At 32.3% G+C, this 26,910-nt stretch overlaps 1 protein-coding gene across 2 annotated transcripts; it reads right to left on the bottom strand.

Moving 5' to 3' along the window:
• LOC148599737 (histone-lysine N-methyltransferase EZH2-like) lies at positions 1–24,690 on the bottom strand. 2 transcript variants are annotated; one of them, XM_088558338.1, is made up of 17 exons: positions 24,610–24,690; positions 21,812–21,990; positions 20,026–20,154; positions 18,389–18,499; positions 16,818–17,031; positions 15,293–15,413; positions 13,719–13,879; positions 12,553–12,644; positions 10,794–10,848; positions 10,410–10,522; positions 8,183–8,280; positions 7,278–7,456; positions 6,325–6,438; positions 4,065–4,222; positions 2,695–2,776; positions 690–855; positions 1–158 (listed from the first exon to the last, which is right to left on the bottom strand). In XM_088558338.1, exons 2-17 carry the CDS (start codon positions 21,980–21,982, stop codon positions 101–103), a joined length of 2,022 nt encoding a protein of 673 aa, XP_088414464.1. In that variant the 5' UTR covers positions 21,983–21,990; positions 24,610–24,690; the 3' UTR covers positions 1–100. The 2 variants fall into 2 exon arrangements, with proteins under 2 accessions (XP_088414464.1, XP_088414463.1); XM_088558337.1 differs by having other exon boundaries at positions 16,812–17,031; positions 24,610–24,682.
• Between the last annotated feature and the right edge of the window lie 2,220 nt (positions 24,691–26,910).

Consider the following 26,910-nt stretch of genomic DNA (forward strand, 5'->3'; position numbering starts at 1 on the left):
AGAATATATAGATGCACAATTTTTTAACATTATCATTTTATTTGATAAAAGAAATGAACAACAGTTTTAATGAGAGTTTATAAATTCTTTTAACTTTCTATTATGAGGCTTCATCTCTCTCTATTCCTACAAACTTGAGCTGTTCTGTAGGACCATATCTGGAATTGGAAAGGATAAGATGATACAAATATCAAAATATGAAATGGTGGTATAAGAATAGTAACATATGCGTTTATCAACAAATTATTCCATCTATTCTATTTTTGTCCTTCAAAAAAATGACTAAAAATTACTTTATTCTACGATGGACCAACTTTATCCCCTGAAAATCATCATTGTATGCACTGTTATATTTTATGCATGTTCCACTACTTTGAGTGGCGGCTATATAGCTATAAGGGTGCCTGTCCTTACTTCCTTCAGTAATACAGAGGTGTACCCATCTCTTATCTGTTACTCCTCCTACAACACTGAATGGAATTTCAAGAAACTTTCACAGAATCTTTATAACATATTCCCATTGCACACCTCCTATTTAAAATTTTGATCAAAGTAAAGTTTGAGGTCAAAAGGTGCATTTTATCAAATGGTTGCATGAGGGGTATCAAGTTAGTGAGCATTACTCATGATTTTTTCTAGATTTAATATGAAGCCTGCATTTATCACCATTTTTGCCTATGGTAACCTACCTATAATCAAAGAAGAGCTCTTCGCCAGCCTGAATGGGCCTCTTGGCAAAGATGCCTATCCTATGATCACCATTTACCATCATAACTTTGGCATAACAATTGGGGTTGACAGAATGGTTGGCAAATCTGATCTTATTCCCCTTCCGTGTAGCATCAACCACAAAATCTAAAAGATTAAGAAAAAAATATTGTATCAGTGAACCATAGTGAGGTTATACTTAATTCAACAGTGTACAAAAACTGATCAAATAGAAGGTAGACCTAGGCTAAGGGGCATAACTCTTACAAATCATTGGAATGTTTGTGTTAAGCATTTTACATCAATCTCATGTAAGCATCAAAGTAACTCTGATTGATTTCATTCTGTTTCAAATGAAAGCTTCAAAGGCTTTGGTGAAATTGAATATCATACAAACATATCACTGATTTGAAGTTATTTCCTTTACCCTTGGACTACCTCTTTAAAAGGTTTGAACAATCACTGCCTATATCTTTGTGTGGTTATACATGCGTTATTTTTTCGTTTGATCATCATGAAACATCAGTGTCTTTATTAACTGTCGGGGGTCTTCAGAGTTTGCTTACAGGTGTGTTTACACTTCTCACAGAAGTTATGGTGACCTCTGAAAGTATTTGCGGTTTTGAATTAAGTGATATGCTGGTGTATTTGCTGTGTTTTATCATTTCATTTCTTCTTCCCATAGTAATAAAGAATATTCCATGTATTTGTTTCTGTAGCGTATTGACACTTCAAGCAATTTAAGGAGGTAGACCCAGGGTAAGGAATATAACTCATGAAATCAGAGATATATTTGTATCATATTCAATTTCACCAAAGCCTTTAAAGCTTTTGTTTGATGCAGAATAAAATGAATACCAGTTAATTAGATGCTTACATAAGATTGATGTAAAATGCTGAATAAAAATGTTCCAATGATTTGTGAAGTTGTGTCCCTTACCCTTGGTCTACCTCCTTAACTTGGAATCAAAAGAGCCATATAATCCTGAAAATACCCTCTTGATAAGAAACAACACAAAAAGAAATTGGGTTCAAGACAGAAATGGCCAGGTTGCTGTAAACAGGAAGTACAAGTGCAAAACTATTTGCTTACGAAAATGTTATGAAAGTGGCAAAAATGGCCAACCTGCTGTCTCATAATGATAGAATGGAGTCTCCATGAATTATTTCAATTATACAAGAACTAATTCTTTCATGTTTATCAAAAGATGCAGACTACATGTTGCACAGAATGGCAAATTTGTGGAGTATAATTCTACTACGACGTTGGTTAAATTGGAGTTTTTGCCTTTTAGGATAGTTTCACATCTTTCATTTTTGGGCCTTTTACACCTTGTTTATGGTATGGATTTTACCCATTATTGAGGACTGTATGGTGACGGTAGAAGTTTAATTGTTCATTGCCCGGAAGTTGGTAAATGACTATCTCATTGGCAATCACACCACACCTATTTTTATATTATTGGTTGAAAGACTTTGGAAGCATGTCATGTAATAAATAATGGGTAATAAATACATAAACTATATTGCATTTCATAATTGTACCAGAATATGCACATACTGTAAACATATTAATTTTCCCAGTTGCTAATTTTCGCGAATGCTGTTTAGGGAATATATTCATGGGTATCAATTTTCGTAGTTTCAAAAAACTATTAGCAATAGAGTGTTGAAAATCAATTCAGTGGTACTATTTTTCTTGATCTTCTGTGCACCGTGAATTGTGAAAATTAGTACAATGCAAAAATTAATATGTTAACAGTACTTTTTTACTTTCAGAACATTTGTAATGATGATACCTATCCATTTTCGCAGTTTCAAAAAACAATTAGCATTATATAGTGTTGAAATCCAATTTGGTGGGTACTATTTTCCACTGTTTTTTATGCACTGTGAATGGCGATAATTAGTACAACATGAAAATTTATATGTTTAAAGAACTTTTTGACTTTCAGAACATTTGTAATGAAAATACTCATGTCTTACCATTATTGAGATTGAAAAGAAAACTACACATGTACTTGTCATACACCTTGCCTCTCCTGTCTGCTTCATCTTGTGAAATAATCTGTAGAAATATATACATCTGAATGATTACAATTTGATTTCGAAAAGTCAGTTAAGACTGACAAAACTACCTGTTTTTCAGACTATTAGCCGATAATTTTTTTCAGCAAAGTTCTAGCCACGACTTGTTGTCCACTTCAACTTATATAAGGATTCTTCAAGAAATAACGTTCATCTACAATGCATTTCATTAGCTTTGTATAATTCATTTTTGATTGCTTTCATTCAAAATTTTAGGTAAACAATCAACGAACGCCATTACTCAAACTGTCAAACCGGCCATCGAATTCGAAGATTATTGATCAGTGCCGCTATCCTTTAAGAATGAATATGATGATGTTAATGAAAACTTTAAAACCTTTAAAGGTTATATATAAAGAAAGTTGTGAAGATATGTTAACAAAACTCCTTTTTACTGGCAAAACATTATCCAGGTTTCAGGAGTTATTGGTCCTTTGATATGCAATTTATAAATTTTACGGTATATCGTAACACATTCACAAGTGGCTCAAATTGTAATCAGTTCAAGTGTTACCTAAATGGCAATTGCAACCAAATATAAAGTTAAGTTAACAATTTTTTTTTTATTGTATTTCAAAATACCAGGTAATTGTTTGATCTCATCACCTGATGATCTAAGGCTTCAGAGCACTTGACACGCAATTCAACAAAAACAATTGAACTCACAGACAATGTACATTTTAAAAAAGATACAAATATTAATTTAATTCAGAAATACTACACAAGGCAACATCGCTGGAATAATATGCTGTGAAAAAACAAACCTCTCAACTTGGAACTCCACTGATCCCTATGATATAAATGCACACATCTGACCCTCGACTTATCTATGTTTTTTCATTGATTTGGGTCAAAATTAGGCAATTCCATTTATACTCCACATCGACTAATAGTCCGAAAAATATGGTAGTTTGGACTGACCAAATACAGGTTTCATAACATATATAGATTTCATTTTCCAGACTGACAAAATATTTCAAATGAATTATTTGCAGCACTTCCAAAATTGCATAAAAATAATTCTACAAGAGAGAGACAAAACAAGAATGAGTCTCCTGCAGAAAATAGGTCTTTTATTGAATTGCCTGTACAAGTCAGGACTATTGCAGTGGTTTCCAACTCTTTGGATTTTTCCTCAATAAAACCATTTGTTATATGGACTTTCCTTTTATACTATCCCTTTGGCCATTGCCTAGATTCTATAGGTTCGATAATTTTGTTTTGACCCTTCAATCAAATTTCAAAAATACTACACAGGTCGTTATTACCTCGCCACAGTATTCTGATATGAAATCATTTTTCTCTATTGCCACTTTTGTGTAGATCCCCCAGCCTGCCACTTCTGAAGGAGCCAGTAAGAGATGCTTTCCCATTCCTCGCTGAACACTAACATTCTTACAGGAAATCTTTGTTGTATCAAATTGATCTAGAAACATAAGACAGATAGTAAGTTTTAAATTGGACAAATGGTGATTACACAAAAGCTTAAGAAATTTTCACTAAAACCCTTATTCTAGATGACATTTTAATTGTGTTTATTTTTCTACGGCCAAATAAACAGAATTTCTGTGGTTTCAGTCACTTGACTGACCCAATTTTTTACTGCCGACCCTCGACTTTTCTTTTGCCACAGAAAAAAATAAAGTAAATAAAACAAGTACTACCTTTAAAACATTTTTGATACAGTTTTATCAAACGCCACTAAGTTATCATTATTTGACCAATTGGGAAACATAATTGAGATCAGGTGACTTAATAGTAAAAAAAAAAAAAATAATAAAAAAAAATAAATACTTGCACAAATCTTACATTTGTATGTGGGATATTCAAATTGTTTCATTGATTTTGTGCATGAATGTCAGTAATATCTTAAGAAGCAGGAAAAAAGAAAAAGTACTTCTACTTCTACAATCTCTTGACCAACTTCAACACGCTGGAGATAACGTCACTTTTCTCTGTGCATGCTATTTACAAATTTCAAACTAAATTAAACTAGTGAATTTAACCATTAACGATAGGAGTGAATTCCAAAAAAAAAAAACAAAAAACAAAAAAAACAAAAAAATAAAAAAAAAATAAAAATTAAACAATAAGAGTGAGTTTAAAACTATATACATAGGTGGGTGTTTAATGACTGTAGGTGTAAGTTGAGATGGCTGTTTTGAATGACTCGACAGAGTCACTCATAACAATGTTCATTGGTATGCTGTTCCATAATTTGATGGTTCTTGGGAAGAAAGATTGTTGTCCGACTTAAAACCGACACTGAGGAATTTGGAAGGATAATGAGTGTATGTTTCGGGAATGTCTGAGAGGTGGAGTTAACCGGTCTGTCTTTGTGATGGCAGCTGTGGAATAATTGATTTTGTATAACATTATTAATCTTGTGTCTGATCTTCTATGCGCTAGGCTTCTCCAATTTAAATGTTGTATCATGTTGGAGACACTAGATGTATTGTGATACCTGTTTGTCATAAACCTAGCTGCACGCCTTTGAATCATTTCTATTTTATTTATGTCATCTATAGTGTATAGATCCCAAATAGACCAGGCATATTCCAGTGATGGTCTGACTATTATAGTTTTCAAGATATTGGCCGAAAACTGCTAAAAACGTAATGTTTTGCCTTTCAAGGGCAATAACCGTAACATGGAGTCGTGTGACAACTTTGATCCCTAAAGACTTTTGTAGGCCTTATAATTAAGAATCATTTCAGCAATTGAAAGTTTCATTCTATCTATCATAGTTTTCAAGATATTGGCTGAAAACTGTCAAAAAGTCATTTTTCACCTCTCAAGGGCAATAACTCTTACATGGAGTCATCTGAAAACTTTGATCCCATGGACTTTTGTAGGCCTTATCATGAACATAATTGCAGTAATTGAAGGATATTGGCTAAACTTATCAGTTTTGAAGATATATGCAAAAAACTGTCTGACCCCTGTGTTCTATTTTTAGTAACGATGGCCATGTTTTTTGACTGATCAAAAACCCAAATGGTCATTTTGTTCAAGATACCCTAAAAAAAACAAAAATACCAACTTTAATTGAATTCTGTATAGCAGTTTCTGAGAAGAAGATTCTTGAAAGTAATAACATCAAAAACAGCAATATACATCCAAAATGGGCAATAACTTTGGTTAAACCTAACGGTTTTGAAGAGATATGCAAAAAACTGCTGTCTGACCTCCATGTTCTATTTTTAGTGGCAATGTTTCTTAAGTGAATGAAAATCCAAACGGTTATTTTGTGTAGGACACTATAAGGAACAATCATATAAAGTTTCATCCAAATCCATTCAGTAGTTTCAGAGGAGAAGATGTTTGAAGAAATTGTTAACGACAATGGTGCATCGACAATGACGGCGGACACCAAGTGATGGCAATGGCTCACATAGCCTTCAGCCTGATGAGCTAAAAATGAGCTAGTAGCCATCCAATTTTGCTGGTTGATGTCTTCTCTTGACATCTCTGCCCTCTAATGTGGGAGGGTTAACAGGCATTCTTCACAACACTGCATGAACTTACCTGCTCCACACATCAAACAAAGGTCAGGGTCACACTCCCTGACAGCCAGAAAACATGGACATTGTTTTGTATTACACTGTGCTTTACATCTACAGCCTGGAAATCTGTTTTCACCTGTTCAAAATTAATCAGATTTACAGAAATCATACCTAGAAAAACTATGAGCAAAACAAAAAAGACTTAAACAAAGTTCTCAAATAGGAAAATAGATGTCGCTCAAATCTAAAATTTAATCCTGAAAGATGGCATACCATAAAAAGCAAACAAAGTTCTCAAATAAGAAAATAGATGTCGCTCAAATCTAAAATTTAATCCTGCAATACGGCATACCATAAAAAGCAAAAAAGTTCTCAAATAGGAAAATAGATGTCGCTCAAATCTAAAATTTAATCCTGCAATACGGCATGCCATAAAAAGCCTGTCTACAAATATTAAACGGCTATGACGAGTAATTGCAGAAAAGACTTTAATGTACAAGTCCACTAATACTGCCTGCTTAATACATTTAATTCATAATACAAAAATTTTGTGTAACAATTTTATACTGATTTTAATCTGTCTCAATAAAAACACTAAATAAATATTTGACAGCGCTTTTTTTTCTACTTCCAAATTTTCATATTTAATCAACAAAAAAGAGTCAACAAAGGAACAATAGGATTATTAATTGGAAATGAGTGCGGAACTTGTTCCATGCACGAGTTAAATCATCGAGTAATTATATTTTGGTTACTTATTGATTGTTCTATTTATCATGAAGATTTTCTCTGTAATTTGTCGCTATATTCAACAAAATTTTTAATTTTGTGATCGACGAATTGAAATTTGTGTTTCAGCAGAAGAAAGTTCATGAGTGAAAATCACCAAATTTACTTCATAGTGTGAATTATAGAAAATTTTTACACACAAAGTATTTGATAAATCACTGCTATCAATATGATTAATATACTTACAATCACCACTACACTGACAGAACTTTTCACAGAAATTCTGAGCATGTATACAGGGACAGTGCTCATCACATCTTTGTCCTGGGTGGTCACATGGCTGGTAATTATACACGGTTTTAGACGAGCTGTCTTTCTTCAAATTTATTTTCTTACAATGCATTGACCAAAGTCGGAATACATCACTAAAATGGTACAATAGGAGTTAATGATATAGGCAATAATACTGACCAGATGTAAAAACATTATATGAATACAAGCTGAAAACAGCCAGAAAATGAAAAAAATATGCCAAGCAATTTAACCGGTTGAGATAATTTTGCACACCAAGTCTTTTTCAAGTTAGTGCGCAAGTAAATGAGCAACTCGGACTCCACTAAATACTGGGAGCATGGACCAGGTGCACCGGAAGGGTAAGCATCCTCTGTTTGTCTAGAAATACCCGCAGAGTTGTTCATAAAAAAACAAGTTTGGCATAGATGAAATAGGAAAGGAAAACTATGACACGTTGAACAAATCAGTTTTCATGGTGCAGATGGATACATCGTGAAGATCCATGAGTTCATGATGAAGACCATAAAACTTCTGTAGTGATGACTTCAATCTTACAGCAACATAACCATTCCAGAAGCCTAATTATAAGGAGCCGAGTGCAAAATAATTGGAATTTAATTTTTCTATAATAATAAATGATTAATTGCACAACTATATAACATTTTGCATATACTTGTGATCTATTAATACAATATCAAAGCATTTATAATATCAACAGTTTATACATGTACATGTATCAGTAAACCAACACAATTGCTTCAAAATACATGTAAATGACAGCTACATGTTTTTTTTTTTTTCAGAGATTAGATACATGTAACATACATGTATTTGCAGTTTAACAGAGTAATACAGACCTGTGTTTTTTCTTTGATTTCTTTCTTGGTGGAGTTTGTAGTTTATCTTCATTTTGATTAACAAGATGTGCGGCCTCCTTTAAAGCAAAATCTCGAACCTAAAGCAATGAAAGTATACAATAAATGATTAAGTAACATTCCACATAAGAATCATGCAAAATGTGATTCATGGTTGGAAAGCCTTCATATTTTTATTTTTGATATTTTGTTTAACATGTCATAATAAACAGAAAGTAACATGTGGTTTTTCATATAACCCATGTTCATATGAGATAAAAATTATATAGAATGCACTGTAGATCTAAAAATTAAGGGAGATAACTCAGTAAATGACACTCAAATACAATAGAATCTACTGGATTTTCAATGTTGATTATCTCCTAAGAGCAGGCATATATGAATAAATAATTACACATTTCACAATATAGACCCATAAAACAACTGAATTACAAAAATAAAAATTATGTAGCCTTTTTTGGGGTGTACTATATTTGTTTAAGATTTTGCATGATTCTTACAAAGACAGCTACTTAAAAAAATGCTGTCTAGTAGATAGTCCATAGACTTAGTAATGTATTAAATATAATGTTTTTTTAAGTGACAAATAGCTAAAATGTCATCATCAAACTTCCTTTCAGCTCTTCAAGTAAAAGGCACACATGTATAAAATATAATGTTTTTTTAAGTGACAAATAGCTAAAATGTCATCATCAAACTTCCTTTCAGCTCTTCAAGTAAAAGGCACACATGTATAAAATATAATGTTTTTTTCAGTGACAAATAGCTAAAATGTCATCATCAAACTTCCTTTCAGCTCTTCAAGTAAAAGGCACACATGTATAAAATATAATGTTTTTTTAAGTGACAAATAGCTAAAATGTCATCATCAAACTTCCTTTCAGCTCTTCAAGTAAAAGGCACACATGTATAAAATATAATGTTTTTTAAGTGACAAATAGCTAAAATGTCATCATCAAACTTCCTTTCAGCTCCTCAAGTAAAAGGCACACATGTATAAAATATAATGTTTTTTTAAGTGACAAATAGCTAAAATGTCATCATCAAACTTCTTTTCAGCTCTTCAAGTAAAAGGCACACATGTATAAAATATAATGTTTTTTTAAGTGACAAATAGCTAAAATGTCATCATCAAACTTCCTTTCAGCTCTTCAAGTAAAAGGCACACATGTATAAAATATAATGTTTTTTTAAGTGACAAATAGCTAAAATGTCATCATCAAACTTCCTTTCAGCTCCTCAAGTAAAAGGCACACATGTATAAAATATAATGTTTTTTTAAGTGACAAATAGCTAAAATGTCATCATCAAACTTCCTTTCAGCTCTTCAAGTAAAAGGCACACATGTATAAAATATAATGTTTTTTTTAAGTGACAAATAGCTAAAATGTCATCATCAAACTTCCTTTCAGCTCTTCAAGTAAAAGGCACACATGTATAAAATATAATGTTTTTTTAAGTGACAAATAGCTAAAATGTCATCATCAAACTTCCTTTCAGCTCCTCAAGTAAAAGGCACACATGTATAAAATATAATGTTTTTTTAAGTGACAAATAGCTAAAATGTCATCATCAAACTTCCTTTCAGCTCTTCAAGTAAAAGGCACACATGTATAAAATATAATGTTTTTTTTAAGTGACAAATAGCTAAAATGTCATCATCAAACTTCCTTTCAGCTCTTCAAGTAAAAGGCACACATGAGCCTTTGTTTCAATCGGGCTACAAGGCAAAATCTATTACCACAAATACCTTAAGCCTCGATCTCAAGTTGAGAATTTCCTTGTCCTGTGTTTTTCCTCAAATCTTCAATTTCAAGTAATCTGATTGGTCTAAATTTAAGTTGAGGTAGGGTTAGAGGAAAATCTCAATGTTTTATGATACCAGACCCACTGTTCTCAAAGAAATCACATTTTCAAATTTCTTCCAGGCAGTGTTTTGCCATTGTGGTTTTTTCTGAAGGAGCGAAATGGGTGACATTTTGATAACATAGTTATCAGTAAAAAAATACTTAAAACTAGAAAAAAAATTATGGTACTTAGACTGAAAAAAAACCAACTTTTTGGCAGGTACAGGGACTGAAGTTTCAGGGTTAGAAGTTCTAAGTTTCAATTATGTACATTATTTGGGCTCAAAAAAAGACCAAAAGTATAGCCTGGAATTATCCTTGCTATTTTCAAAATCTTTAGCTCTGTTCTTGACAAAACTTACCTGTCTACAGTTCTTTGTGCCGATAATCTTAGCTATGTTACAATAGTTATTACGGTACATATCTAACAAGACTCTAAACAGAGATTCGTCAGCTCCTGTCCATTCTGGGATACCTGAAATACATGTATACATTGATAAATCATGTACCCTGAAACAGTAGAAAAGATAATTGTGTGTGTGTGTTTTTGGAGAGATCCCACTATTGGAGGGGGCTATGAAATGTGTTTATTTAATTGTTCAATATTTGTCATAAGGTTCATGCTAATACACAATTGTGTCAAAAAAACAACTTAATTTGACGAATGAAAAGTCATATAAGATCTTTCCAAAAACGTAAAATATCAGTGTAAATCAAATTTCAATATCAAATTTTCATTACAATACCTCTGTCTTCTTCTTCTTCAATTGGCTGTGTCATATTTTCTTTTTCTTCTGTTTTCTGTGATATCAGAAAAAAAATAACACTTACAACATAGTCTGCAAACAGTCAGTTTTCATGGTATATTAAACAAGAGATTTTGCAAATCAAAAAAAGGAACTACTCTTTTGAAGTCAGGTTATAGTTGAAAGATCATGCAGTGACTGGAAATAATTTTTTGCAAAAGGGACAATGACCCCCTTTTCATGGCAAATCAATGGGCCATACCCAATAACACAATATTACAAAAATGAAACTCTATCTTTTTTTAAATGATGCATATACCTTTTTTCATGAAACATTTTTGTAGAACCTAAGGTGGTAGACCTAGGGTAAGGGACACAAGTCTTGCAAATCATTGGAACGTTTGTAACAAGCATTTTACATCATTCTCATGAAAGCATCTAAGTAACTTGGACTGATTTCTAGACTTATGTCCTTTACCTTAGGTCTACCTCCTTAAACCATAAACCCTTTTTATACAATAGACACAATTTTAGAAAATATTAGGGCAAATTTAATTTGTGCCCATTACCTTAAAATTGGTGTTAAGGGATAAATTTGGAATAACTTGGAGGTCTGATGCATTATTCTGATCACATGAAGGGTAAAACTGGCACTGACAATAGAATCAGTATCATTGCAGCTTATATTATCATTGATCATTTACAACTGTTACGTGAATATTAAGCTTGATACTGTGAATGTCAAAATTCATTATACAGGGTCTTCAAAAATTAATATTTTAGGGGCATATTAATTCAAATTTGCTCCCTAATCACCTTAAATAAAATAAATTAACTTTCCCTCTTAGTTTATAAAATCATACAAGAATGCTACATGTAGCCATATGTCCATATGTTGTAGAAAGAGATGAATTACAAATGTTTGACACTTTTATAAATAGCGGATTCAAAACTTATGTGCTTTCATAAGTCCATGTGGTGATTCAAGGTTAATGTATCTTAATGAATCAAATTAAGTTAGGTTAAGATTCTTCATACAACAAAAAAAAAATCCGCAAAAAAAAGAATGTGAATAAATGAACAAAGTCCCATAACTCCCATAAAAATTGTTGAATCAAAAATAGCAGTTACGTATGATCAACTACATATGGTGACAAACAATCCTACAAACTGTGGTCAAATTCCATTCAGTGGTTTCTGAGGAGTTGCGTCCAAAATGTGTTCCTATTGTGAATAATGTGAAAAATGAACAAAGCCCCATAAATAACTCCCATAAAAATTGTCGAATCAAAATAGCAGTTAAGTATGGTGAACTACATATGGTGACAAACAATCCTACAAAAGTTGGTCAAATTTTGTTCAGCCGTTTCTGAGGAGTTGCGTCTACAAGCTTTGGACTGACAGACACCAGCATTTCTATGTCCCCCTCTCAGCGTTGCGGCAGGGGACAATAATATTGATAATTATAGTCGGAACATCGGAGGATTTCAGCTAGAAAGTAATGAAAAGGATATCATTCCAACGTTCTGCGAGTCAAAGAGTCGTGTACAATTTACTATTTCTTTCCCCATCAAAATTGTCCCTCGTTGAATGGTGTATATTTATGCTATAAAATGTTAAGAAATCACACACTATTGCTGCAGCATATTAGAACTATAATGCACCATTTTTACTGGCCTTGTGACTTTAACAAATGGCATGTCGTAATCCCAACCACTGATCAAGCAAGCCCCTCTTTAGCATGAAAAGTTCTACATACCTCTCTTAAATAACATGAAGGACCACATGGCTCAGTTTCTATTTTAGTGTCTGGCATCTTTCTTGTTAACATACTGGGAGTAGGATGATATGCTGCAAAAAGTAACTGTCTTTGTAAGAATCATGCAAAATCTGAAAAATGTGATACACCTAAAAAAAGGCTACATGTTTTTATTTTTGTAATAAAGTTGTTTTATGGGTCTATACTATGAAATGTGTAATTATTCATTCAAATCTGCCTGCTCTTAGGAGATAATCGACATTGAAAATATAGTAGATTCTATTGTATTTGAGCGCCATTTACAGAGTTATCTTCCTTAATTTTGAAATCAACAGTGCATTCTATATAATTTGTATCCCCTAAGAACACGGGTTATATGAAAAACCACATTTATTTCTGTTTACTATGACATTTCAAACAAAATATCAAAAATAAAAATATGTAGGCTTTTTACCCATGAATCACATTTTGCATGATCCTTAGCTGGAGTGCTATTTAAAAAAAAAGAAATACACACTCCCTGAAATGCCAGGTTTTATTTTTTTGTAACCCATTAGTGAAAATTTTCTTGTTCAATTTGTAAGGGGTTAAGATGTCTGAATGTGATTTTTACAAAAATTGGAAATTTTTGACACAGCAAATTTATACTCAGCATCAGATTAAAAGTTAAAAGTATATATTATTACACTGTAAGCAAGGACATGTTAGGGCCAGAATTATTTTTGCTACTTTACAGCAATTTTCTTCATACATCATACATTTTGACAAACTATCACCACAATATATTTGTTAGTACATAAGTATCTTCAATATGCATAAGTTATAACACTAAAGTAGTATACCGGTACTAATGAAAGCATTTACGACTAAACAAAATGCTAGGTTCAAAATGCGTAAATTGTAAAAAAAAAATTCCAACTTCTCCATAATAGGAGATGCACATCTTCAATGTGTATATAATGAGTGTGTGAAGTTTGAATAACATTGATTTAATACTTTTGGAGTAACTGATTACATGAAGTGGGTATCATTCACAATGTAAAGTGACAAAAAATGCACACAAAAAAAAGGTACCCCTAAGCTTGGCTGACAATTGGATGGATGGGCGGCATCAAAGGGCTACTAGACCGCTATTGCAGGTAAAATATGATAATACCATTACTTACGATGGAGGAAACAATCATATTTATAGCATCTTCTACAGAAGAGTGTATGGAAGGAATGCATAGTCTGTTCCCGTGGCACAGACTGAGCATTTGGTCCATCAATATTTGGGGTACATTCAGGGGGCACAGGGTTGTCTCTGGATTCTATAATTTCTTTGTATCTATGGATGAAAAAAAATCAATTTGTGAATCAAAAATACATGTAAATTTATATCAATTTTAATTTTAGGATTAAGTTACCTGAAGTTTTAGCTGAAAAGTTTTTTTTATGCATATTCAAAATGGACTTGAACATTCTTTTCAATATTAACTCCTGAAATTCTGAAATAAATAAAAAATGAAGTTGCAAACATTGTTGTGCTATGCACACTCCCACTCCTACAAGCATTTGATAGCAGAAGGCAACAAAAATCACTTACAAATGTATATCCCATCTATATAAAGCCACACACCAAATTTGAAAACAATCCATTCATTGGGTGCTGAGAAGTTTTGCAATGGAAATTTTCTCCCTCATTTGATATAGATAAAAATGTCTAAGTCCCATAGAACAGGAAGTTTATTTCAAACAAGACTTAAATGCCCTTTCAACAAATGCTCTTCGATATGCAAACTGACACCAAATTTGAAATTAACCCATGCACTGGGAACCAAGATAATTGTGAAGAAATTTGGATGGTTGGAATGACAGATGGGCAAGGTGATTCATAAGTGGGTGTATAAAAATTGGAACAGGAGCTTCCAATTATCAATACAAATAGTGTTAAAAATGTCCAAGTTATTGTTATTTGCAGTGATGTTCATAATTGTTTGTATACAAAATTTAAGCCAGTGATAAAAAAAAGCATGTAATTTTTCAAATTCAGTGATTAAATTTCTGCAGGAGTTTTCAATTAAAATTTTCCGAGTTTTCTACAGATTTCATGAGAGAAACTAATTATCCTTCAGCCTGTTCTTGCTTTAAATTGATTCTCCCCTCTCTATGATAAAATTAAGATTTTAACATTCTTGCTACGGAATGCAAGTTAAAAATTTTAATGTTACCCTCTCAAGTGAAGAAATAATTTAAGGAAGGAGGTAGACCTACGGTAAGGGACACAACTCATAAAAATCATCAGAACATTAGTATTCAGCATTTTACATAAATGTTATGTAAGCATCAAAGAAACTTGGATTGATTTCATTCTGTGTCAAATGAAAGCTTGATAGGCTTTGGTGAAATTTCATATGATACAAATATATCACTGATTTCATGAGTTATGCCCCTTACCCTAGGACTACCTCCTTAAATCATTCATAACTGTAAGAGAATCCATATGTATGAACAGCAGGAAGCTGTACTTCAGTGTTCTAGGAATCCTACTTCTTGTCAACCAGGGCAGGCAAATACTTGAAAAGTTATTAATGATAAGTTATCTATGATATTACACTTCCTCTTTTGAAAGAAATTTATATCTGAAAGCAGACAATGATAGTGGGAAAGCTGTTTTTCATTCAGATCTTTCCCATGAACACCTTATATTCAAATCCTAGAAAACTGAACATGTAACAATAAAGTTTAATAAAAAACTTACTTTTCCTTGAGATCATCAGGTGATCCTTTCTCTTTAAATTGATTAGAAATAGCTTCAAATATGATATCTCTTGGGAATACACTCTTTTTAGAATCTCCATTAGAAGTTGTTATGTCAGAAGCTGAAATTTAATTGAATTAAATAGCAGTCTTTATAAAAATCAGACAGGAGGTGATTCATGCATGTCAAAAACCCACCAAATTCACTTTTATTTCTTATTAAGAATCAGTTACAGACAACATAACCAGTCATAATTTTTCATTTTGTGCGTATGAGATAAAATTCATATAGATTGTACATAAAATTAGCACTTTGCAAGAGTTATCAATCTTGATTTTGTTCGATTTGGTGGATTTTAGTGGGAGATAAATGTACGATTTTCTCATAAGCACAGATCTGAATATGGAAAGGACACTAGCATATGTAGATTAAAAAAAAAAAAAAAACATTTGTTGTTCAGTGGATTTTTCTTCACCATGAATCACTTTAATACGGACAGTGGCTGAATTTTACATGGACTGGTACTTAATACTATATTGTATAAAACAAGCAGATAAATGGTTATCTCCCTTGGGTTTTGGAAATGTTTTGGATTATAATTGCTTTTATCATGAGAAAAGTAAGAGGTCTTGGTGTGGGCAAAGTCATATTACAAATTTTAAGCTTCATTCTATTCATCTGGGATTTCTTGATAAGGCAAAATAAAAGACGTGTTCCGGTTTCCATACATATCCTATGTTTTGATTCTACCCTAGCTTTTTTATTGTCATTTTGGCTTGAATAATATTAAACTTCACGAATTTGGCCCCATTAACTCAAAAAAAAAAAAAAGTGAAAAAATGAATTTCCTACTAAGGCAACACAAAAAAATGCCTACGTTCTCAGGCCACTTTTAAAAAAAAATGATGTGGGAGGGAGGCTTTTTTAAAAAAAATTTTGATCAGAAGCAAGTTTTTTTCAAAAAATTTCATTAAATTGAACAATTCTGTAAACTTACAAGATGCTGAGAAATTAAATAAAATACTCCATGGCATTAAAATTTTACTGGAATATGAGATGTGGCAAGAAATAAAAGCCATCTCTCCACCACGAGACAAACTTTTTTTTAATGATCAATATTAAATAACAGCCTCATTTGCATATTACTTTTTATATTTCTGTCAAGCACACAGATCTAATTAAAATTCGCTTCCAGACTGGATATGAAAATATCCCGATTTTACCGTAATAAAAACTGCAGATACGGCTGGGTTTTTAGGATGTAGCGGTGCCTGACAATCTAGCATATTTTTTTTCTTAGCCCAACCTACCCTACTTTTTTAAAGCATGAAACCAGAAACACACCTACAATTCTTTTTTTTATTTTTTTCTTAAAATCTCAAAGTTTGGCAATTGTTGGGAAAAAGAATATAAAAATTGAAGCTGTCGGAAATGATCTGTTTACATGAGGGCAAAGATTATTTATAAAGGAGTCTGAAAATAAATATACATCTTTTGTAAATACACACTTGATACAAACCCTTACTATTCTCATCGTCATCAAGTTCAGGATCAGGATAGTTTAGCCATAACGAGTTGACAAGTTCTACAAATGTTTCATCATCTAGGACAGTACTTGTTTTTTCTCCATGGACTTTGCCCTCATAATTTTTCAATAGTTCCTCGATGAAGGCACTGTCTTGTTCCAGTAAGTCATCACCCATGTATGGTATATTGTGCAGAACAGTCTCATCTTCCACCTATTAATGAATATTAAACAATGTTGTGGCATTTCATTTTGAGTTTATTAGTTTCAGATGATAGAGTAATCAAAGGAACCAAGGTTATGAAGTTGTGTCTTGATGCCAAAAAAATAGAAGATGTAACAGACTCTTTTTCAATGCATATGACAGGATCTTTTACAACATTATCATATATTTGTTAATACATGGCATGCCAAATAAGGATATATTTCCTTTTATAATACACTAGTCAAAATTTGAGGATGCTTTAAAAGAATATAGAGAAATTTACAGTATTTGATATGTACATATCTACATGAATGTTGCCTAGATGCACTTCAGGTTTGTCTTAATATTTACATATGTATGTTGCCTAGATGAATTTCTGGTTTGTCCTTACTACAGAATGACCATCAAGTTCTACATTTTTCTTATTGAATTGTCAACCCTTTTCTTCTAGATTTCTTGATGATAAAATTAAATTCTCATGTACATCTAACTCTCTGGGGGAGATCCAATAGTTCCAGCAATTTTGATCACTTTTAACCTAACTATGCATGGAATTAATAATATTCCCCATCACTGGATCCTCCACTGATGCTTGACCTGTACAATACATGCCATATAATTCTGCTGTAGATGAGATAAAGCACACATGGTTGACCTGTAAAATACATACCATATAATTCTGCTGTAGGTGAGACCCAGCACACATGGTAGACCTGTACAATACATGCCATATAATTCTGCTGTAGGTGAGACCCAGCATACATGGTAGACCTGTACAATACATACCATATAATTCTGCTGTAGGTGAGACCCAGCACACATGGTAGACCTGTACAATACATACCATATAATTCTGCTGTAGGTAAGACCCAGCACACATGGTAGACCTGTACAATACATACCATATAATTCTGCTGTAGGTGAGACCCAGCATACATGGTAGACCTGTACAATACATACCATATAATTCTGCTGTAGGTGAGACCCAGCACACATGGTAGACCTGTACAATACATACCATATAATTCTGCTGTAGGTGAGACCCAGCACACATGGTAGACCTGTACAATACATACCATATAATTCTGCTGTAGGTAAGACCCAGCACACATGGTAGACCTGTACAATACATACCATATAATTCTGCTGTAGGTGAGATAAAGCACACATGGTAGACCTGTACAATACATACCATATAATTCTGCTGTAGGTGAGACCAAGCATACATGGTACACCTGTACAATACATACCATATAATTCTGCTGTAGGTAAGACCCAGCACACATGGTAGACCTGTACAATACATACCATATAATTCTGCTGTAGGTGAGACCCAGCACACATGGTAGACCTGTACAATACATACCATATAATTCTGCTGTAAGTGAGACCAAGCGTACATGGTAGGAATGGATTTAACAGAATTCATCAATCGTAGAGTAGTAGTCTGGGTTTTACCTCCACCCTTCACTTCACACTAAAATTAAAAATCATCTTTAATATGACAATGTTAATTATTCATTAGGATATCTTCCATTAAAACAAGTAAGGCACTGGGGGAGGCACTTTTTTTCACAAGGAATTCACCTTGGTATAAGAGCAGTTTTTATAAATTTGTCTATTATTTAATTCATACAGTTTGTCATGTCAGAGTTTTTTTTTCATCTACCCATGTTTAAGTTTAAAATCTGCCTTTCCCCATACTTCATAAATATGTTTTAATGGAAGAGTTCTATACTGAGGAAGAACAATATTTGAGTAGATGAGTTCTTCTTATAAAAGAATAATAAACAAGTGAACTTCTTATAAAATTCTTCAATTTTAACATGTTTAAAAGTACAAGTATTTTTACACATTAATATTTTGAAATTGTCAATTGATAATAATATCAAACTGTTCAACAGTCTAAACCGATAAAGGAATGTTTTATGACAGGTAAATAATCACGGAGGAGCAATCAGCTGATCAGGATTATCGGTGATGATTGACAATTAGAAAAATGGATCCCAGTTGGATACATCACATTTAATGGACAGCCAATAATTTTCCACAGATTAATTTCTACTGCACAATTAATTTGATAATTACAGTCAATTTAACAGTCTAAATATTGTAGAATCATGTGTGTAATAACCATTGTTGATTCAAAATGTCAGCTACCTCCCTTATAATTTTCTATCTCTGCAATTTCAACAGTTCAGTACATTTCCAAAGTTTCGTTTCCTATAGTTGTAGGAAATACTGCTCCTTAAAAATTGTGATGATTTTGGAAATTTGGTATCAGCATTCTTGAATATATGTTACATTTCCCCAACTACATGTAATTTACCTTATGGTTAATGAACAAGGGCATAAACTTAAATTTAATTTATTAATTATTGCTATGCTACAGAACAGTATGATAATCCTCCTGTGAATGGGAAGAAATATAGTCAGTGAAGGTAGTGCATAAAAAAAAAAAAAAAAATGGTGAACATTTGATATTCAAATCAGGGAAAAGACAGATATTTTAATTCTAGAACATTAAGCATACATTGTAGCTTTTAAATTAAACAAATTTCATGTATTTTATGTATTAGATTTTCCATTAACTTCACACATAATTTACTTGCTGCACCACCAAAAAAAAAAGACGGTATAAAACCTCCAGTACTGAAACCGAATCTCCAGCTGAAAATGACAATCTCCAGTTTTGAATGAACCACTTTATAACATGTATGTTCTGTCAAAGTGCATGTGTCTCTACTGCTACATTTGTACTAATTTTTACCCATTCGAAACCATCTTTTAAAGAAATAGCAGCAAAAAAGTATGATTTACGAAACGAAAAAAGTTTCTAAATGAGGACTTTTATAAATCAGGACAACATATAGAATATTTCTTGAACTTTGAATTGGCATTTTTCTAAAAATTAAAAAAAAACCAGGGCGGGCATGAAATATCGAGGTCGGGCAGTGATGAGAATCTAGGAATTTGTTTTATTATGGCCTACGATAACAGTACCTTCCTTTTGATTGGAGCATCTACTAATGTTTCAGACATTAGTATTGGATGAACAACCTGTTCCCTCATCCAACTGTTGTGTTCCTCAACTTCCTTGGCTACAGTTTCTCGGTTGGCATCAAATGCAGCCTATGGAAGGAGAATTATTGTTAATGAAAGTACAACCTGAATCAACATAAATCTATTACATGTACATGTATACATATTTTTTCAAGTCGCAGTCTTTGTAAGAATCATGCAAAATCTGAAAAATGTGATACACCCAAAAAGACCCAATTTTCATTTTTGTAATTAAGTTGTTTTATGGGTCTATACTATGAAATGCGTAATAACATTATATTAGGAGATAATCAACATCGAATATTCAATAGATTCTATTGTATTTGAGTGCCATTTACAGAGTTATATTCCTTAATTTTGAAATCTGCATTCTTTATCATTTTTATCTCCTAAAAAAACAGGTTACATGAAATCTAAAATTTAATTTCTGTTTACTCTGGAAATTCAAACAAAATATCGAAAATAAAAATATGTAGGCTTTTTACCCATGAATCACATTTTGCATGAGTCTTAGCTGGAGTTCTACTTAAATCTTCACCCAGCAATAAAAACATGTGATGCACTGTTTGAATCTTTAATATTTAAAGAATACTGTGAAAGTACTATTGTTTGTGGGGAATCAATTTTTGTGGTTCTCGTGGGTAGGTCAAACCATGAAATTTGGTTACCAAAGAAAAGGAGATTTCCATTGATGTAAACACGGATACTGAAAACCTCATACCCATGAATTCACAAGAACACACAGACTTGTGTTTCTTCCCTAATCCATTTAAATTGTTATCCATGAATAGCAATAAAAAATCTTACAAACCTTCATTTTATATAACAATATGTCACAAGTCTGACAATCACCCATATTAACTTCAAATCCTGCCCTGTGGAATGAGGTAATCATCAGCATTTCATTAGAAGACCAATGACATTTTCATCCCGGTGGGGTTAATATCTCTTTGACATATACACTATACCTATTTTCTGATATTCAAAGAGTAATCAAGGGAACAAAGGTTATAGCGGTAATCATAAGAATGTTATCCAGGGACAAAGACCAGACATGGAAAACACACATACACAACAAAGAACATAAAGTAACTGAAATTGTACATACAAAGTCATAAAAGCAAATGAGCAACTCAGACTCTACTAAAAACTGGGAGCATGGACCAGGTGCACCGATAGAGTAAGGGTTTTCAAGTCACAATTATGACTATCATCTTGGAGATATAATAAATTTGTTCTTATTTCTCTCTTGAAATGGGGCTGAAAACTTAACCCATAATAGGAGTTAAAATATCACTGTGACTGAATTATAATAGTTGTTCATGTGTGGTACCTTGAATAACTTATTGAGTAATGATGTTTTTTTTTGTTTTTTTTTGTAAATTGTTCTTTGTACAGATGTGACTGCTGATTTTCTGATTATGATGCAATGGCATGCAAATGCTATTTAATCACCATAGGTGTACTCACCCCTAATAGAAAAGGAAGGTTCAGCATGCTGTAAAACCTAGGTTTATCACACCATTTCGTTTTAAATGTATGTACAAAGTCAGACCATTATGGTACAAGCTGCTCCAGTGGTGTAATATTTATTTTGCCAGATTTGTTTTCAACTTGACTTGATTATGGATTGGATTGTTGTTTGGTAATTTTGTTGTTACCCTTATTTAATATCAGCAAACATCACCATAATATATTTTATTAAGTAAACAAGATAACTGAATACCGTGACTTCATCTGCTCTTTTGAAACGCTTCAAATTGTGAATTCTCAGAAATTCAGATTTAACTCTTTTGTTCCAATCAATTTTTCTTGACTTTTTCAAGGGTTCTTTCATTGACTGCCTGTCAGAAATTTCTGGCTCTATAATCTCCATTTTAATTTCTAAAGGTTCCATGACTTTATCTACAACAAAACAAAATATTTTCATGAACATACATGTAATTAATACATGTAATAGGGTGTCAAGAAAAACGGGGAAATTATACACTGACTATCCTCAACAATTACAAAGAAAAATAGTTTGCACTGTATATGTTTTTACAGTTACAATAAAATTGAGACTAATTACTCTAAAAAAAATTTGCTATATTGTGCATTCTGAAATTCCAATGAAATGATTCACACATGAAATACCATTCTTTTTTTTAACGATCATTTATTTAGATTTAAGAAGCAATTTTTCGTGTACAGTACAGAGAGATATACCATGACTGATCAACGACATAGTGGTGTACTCATAGAGTGGCAATAAATACCTTCTTTTTCTTATAAGATATTTTCATATAAAAAAATAGTTCTTTGGTACCGCTCTACTTTTAATATGACTTTAGGGTTTCACTTATGAAGGATAGTGCTACACTGTATTTGTACTAAAGATAAATTGTAAAGAAGTACTCAAAATCTAAGTACTAAAATAGGAGGCCAACCTTAGCTAAACTTGGTGTTAAACGGATATAGTCAGTGTTCATCTGCCAAGTTTTACCAAGCTGACCACCAACCTTTTGTATATTGTAAAAGTCGTAAATTTCAATGAGGCATAACAGGGAACTCATGGTAAGATACGATATACAATTTATATGGTGTTTTTGTTCCTCAGGTGTATATCCTCCATTAATTCAGAGCACTTTAGTTACACTGAAGGATAAAAATTTAGTCATGTCATTAAAAATTCAGTACATTCTATCTTTTTTACATGTATTTTGTACATGTACATTGTATGTTAGTCATTTGTGACTATATTATTTTTTATTCACAGTAGGAGATATCATGTAGAAATATCATTTCATATTTTGAACAATTAATAAAGCAATCTTTGGATTTTGAATTCTCTTTTTTTAATTTGATAATTACTATAATATAACCGAAACACTTTGAATGTACTGATTGTTGCACTGTACCAACAATTCTGATTCCAGTGATGGACTTGTAAAAACAGTCTGGTGATACTTTTTTTTCTGATAATTTTAATAATCAAATGGCTTTTCAAGAAATATAAGAAACTAATTACAGGTCCCGAGCCTTCTAGATATTGTGTACATACAATGTAAGAATTGCAAAGAAGCCCTTTATCAGGATTGCAAATATTGTCAGTAACAACATTTTGTCTAAATGAGGATAAGACAGCAACTTAAGCCAGTTGTTTTTGACTTGTATAACTGCTTCCAGTTTACTCTGTGACATTTCTTATTTAATGTATGTTTCAAATACATCATATAATATATATCTTTATCTTAACAAGTTTTGTTTTATGTCTCTGATATGCATCTGGTCATCAAATTGGATTAATTACAATGCAATACAGGACAGCTATAAATAGTCAACAATAAATACAGTACACCCAGAGAGGGAGGATTCTCTTACTTTCATTTCAGTGTCCAGTGGATCACATGTACAGAGTTTCACAGAGTCCACTCTCAAAATTCTCCAAGTGATTTCTCCCATCTGGGAGTATTTTATTGTCTTTTGGGAGTATTTCAAGTATTTTATTACCTTACAAGTGTATTGAAATCATGTTCACCTGTCAGGTATTGACAGGATGTAGGAGATACTTTAAAGGATAATCAGGGCAATAAAAAACTCCCAGCTAGAAGTATTTTATTGCCTTTTAAAGGAAGTGTGCCAAGACCACTCTAGGATTTTTATGGCATTTTTTTGAATTTCCTGGAGTCACTCCAAAAAATGACACCAAAATTATCTTTATATCTTTTCACGTAATATATGTCATTTTGATGCATATTTATGCAAATATAGCTACTGTAATGACAATTTTTAAATAAAAATTATTCAACTAGTAGCAGCTATATAGTAATGATGAAACTTTTAAATTGAAAGTTATTTATGTTTATGCTGTTCTTGCTATGAAAACATTGTCATTAATAAATAAAATCATCAAAATGTTCAAGTGTTAATCCATCAAAAAGGTCATTCAAGCTATTCCAACAGAGTATTCAACATTTTTTTTCCCATGGATACAGGCTTAGTGCAAGGCTTTCCCTAAGTTTCACACATATTTGACTTGATACACCGTGAGAAAAAACGCTGATATAAAACCTCCAGTTTTCAAACCAAATCTCCAGCTGAAAAATGACAAATCTCCAGTTTCGAAGGAATAACTTTATCACATGCATAGTTGCATTCATTGAAAATTTCTTACTTCCGTGATCATATCCCAATATACAATATGCACCATGTACTAACTACGGTACTGTCTCTATTGATCAGCAAATAGAAAAATGACCATGGCACTTCAGGACTATTTACTGATCTTGATTTCTTACATTAAAGTGACAACGAATTGATGATTAAATAAATTGTAGATCAACATGCACTTTTTTTTTTTTATGTCAAAACCAGACCTTTCTCAGAAAAAAAAACTGCCAGTCGAATAACGTGTGACGATCGAGAAACAAAGAGGAACCAGTCAGAAATGACAAAATAACAGGCAGGTATTTAAAATTACTAAATACATGCGTAAATCAACATTAGTGATTCTTAAAAAAATGATACGATAAACCAACAAACCTGTAAAACTATACAAAAAAAAAAGAGAAATGTCTATCAACAAAAATATGGCGCTAATTTCCTATATCCGCTTTTCGGATTGCTCTAGACTTATCCATCATTGACTAGAAAGATAACTCGACACAACCTGAAGCCGACACTCATACAGGTTAGATGCATGTTTTGATTAAAAAAAGTTGGTGAAAATGAGAAAAATAAGATTTTTTTGGTAAAATGATTATAAATTCCATGGAATCCCATGTAGATTTTTAAAAGATGGAGCAACCGTACTGATAAAACAGGTAATAAATTTGTCAATTGTCAGTGAATTGGTCCTGATGGATTAAAATCTACTAGAGTTTGTCCAATTTACAAAAAAAAGGTAGCCGACTTGAAGTTGGACATTACCGACCTGTGGGCATTTAGGCAGTTGTTTCTAAAATTCTTGAAAAAGCTGTTTGGAAAAATTATGAATTAAAAATAATTTACTCTAATATTTACAACCCGGGTTTCGGTCAAAATATTCCACTGATACTTGTCTACTTCTTCAAATAGACCATATTAAAGACAAAACAGTAAAAGTTCTCTGGAATTGTGATGTTAGATCTTCGGAAGGCGTTCGACATGGTCGACCATAACATACTTTGTAAAAAAAAACTTAAACTAGTGGGCATTGATTCTATAAAATGGTTTGAATCTTATTTAACCGACATAAAGCAAAAAGTTCGTGTAAATGGTATTGAGTTTAATTTTCTTGTGTTATGTATTGGGTTAATTATGGGTCAGTAAACAGTAAATGGTAATCAGCTAGATCAGGATAAAGATTATTGTTGTATGCACAGACTTTCTCACGACCATCTTTTGATTGCATGATCCCGGCAGCACAGGATAAAAATCGATAGTTTATTCTGATAACATTTTGTGACACTATCCCGCGTTGAACATTACACAGATTTAATTAATTGCTTTTGGCAAGTAAAATATTTTGGTTCGATTAAACTTTAGGAAGTTAGCCATTGGTCAGAGTAAGAATTTTTAATGCTATATTTATAATTTGTTGGAGGAGTTTTTGGTGTATAATATTCTTTGTACGTTTTTGTATCTTTATTTAACTTACCATCATGCTCCGCCCTTGTAACATCGAGCGTCACGTGTACTTATGTTAATTGGAAAACATTGTACCATCTATATAACATCATAATAAACGAAACAGGACAGCTCATGTTTATTGTTTGGTTGACTTTTTCCGGACTTACACTTTAAAATTGCCCCAGTTGTTTACACTTGATGTAAAATGTGGTGTTCCACAAGGTAGTATATTGGGACATCTTTATTTTTATGTTATGTTAATGACGTACAAACAAGTATTAGCTCTGATTGAAAGTTATTTTTATATTCTGATGATAGCGCGATTTTATTTTCGCATCAAGATCCAGATACTATTTCATTAAGACTAGGTATTGAACATAGATCGTACAGTAAGTGGTTGGTGGACAATAAATTATCTCTTCATCTTGGAGAAACTGAAGGAATAATATTTTGACCAAACTGAAAATTAAAAAGTGAAAGATTTTAAAATTTCATGTAATGGTCATACAATTTTATGTCAAAAAAGTGTTACATGTAAATATTTGGGTCTATGTATTGACCAATTCACATCGGGAGATCGAGATTTAAGTTTTGAATCCGAAACGCCTAGACCATGCAATAGTTGATGAATGAAATGTTGTGTGAATAAACTTGAAAATAGGGTATGTAAGTCTCGATCTGGTTTCGTTTTCTTTACCGAATTTCTGACGTAGAACGTATTGAAAACCGGAGAGCGGCCTGCATTTAATTCTTTACTTCCGGGTACTCGCTGTACAACAATGCGAAATCTTCTATTATATGTTTTTTTCGTGATACCTTTATCGTATAGAAATAGGTATTTGTCATTTTTATCGATATTTATTTTACACAAAATGATGTTTTGCCCTTAACACTGAACTCAACGCCTCTAAATGACTTATTTCTATGCTTTTGAATGGTAGACTAGGACCCGTTCTCGTGAAACCACGGGGTCACATGACGAGACTTACATACCCTATTCCAATGCCTTTGATCATTATAAACATGCAAACGCTTTTATTCAGTATAAAACAACTGCATTTTATACTTGTATTTTCATGAAAATTTGCCTCTCGCTTATTTTCAAATTTGTTTATTGTAAAACTTCAAGTGTTGCAATATTTTTCCATGTGTATATACTAAAATTTCTACACTGGTAAAAAAAACAAACTGCATGGAAAAGTGCAGGAAAGAGCTCCCCGTTCTGTGTAAGAT

Source organism: Perna viridis, chromosome 13 (assembly GCF_037379345.1).
Source record: "Perna viridis isolate PV_CMFRI_1.1 ecotype Kerala chromosome 13, ASM3737934v1, whole genome shotgun sequence".
Taxonomy (NCBI): Eukaryota; Metazoa; Mollusca; class Bivalvia; order Mytilida; family Mytilidae; genus Perna; species Perna viridis.

Coding starts and splice junctions, on each gene's coding strand:
- LOC148599737 (XM_088558337.1), bottom strand. CDS start 21,982: ATGGAACCTTTAGAAATTAAAATGGAGATTATAGAGCCAGAAATTTCT. Junction 13,880..15,292: donor CCTGATGATCTCAAGGAAAA/GTAAGTTTTTTA, acceptor TTTCATCCATAG/ATACAAAGAAATTATAGAAT. Junction 159..689: donor GAGCTCTTCTTTGATTATAG/GTAGGTTACCAT, acceptor TTCCAATTCCAG/ATATGGTCCTACAGAACAGC.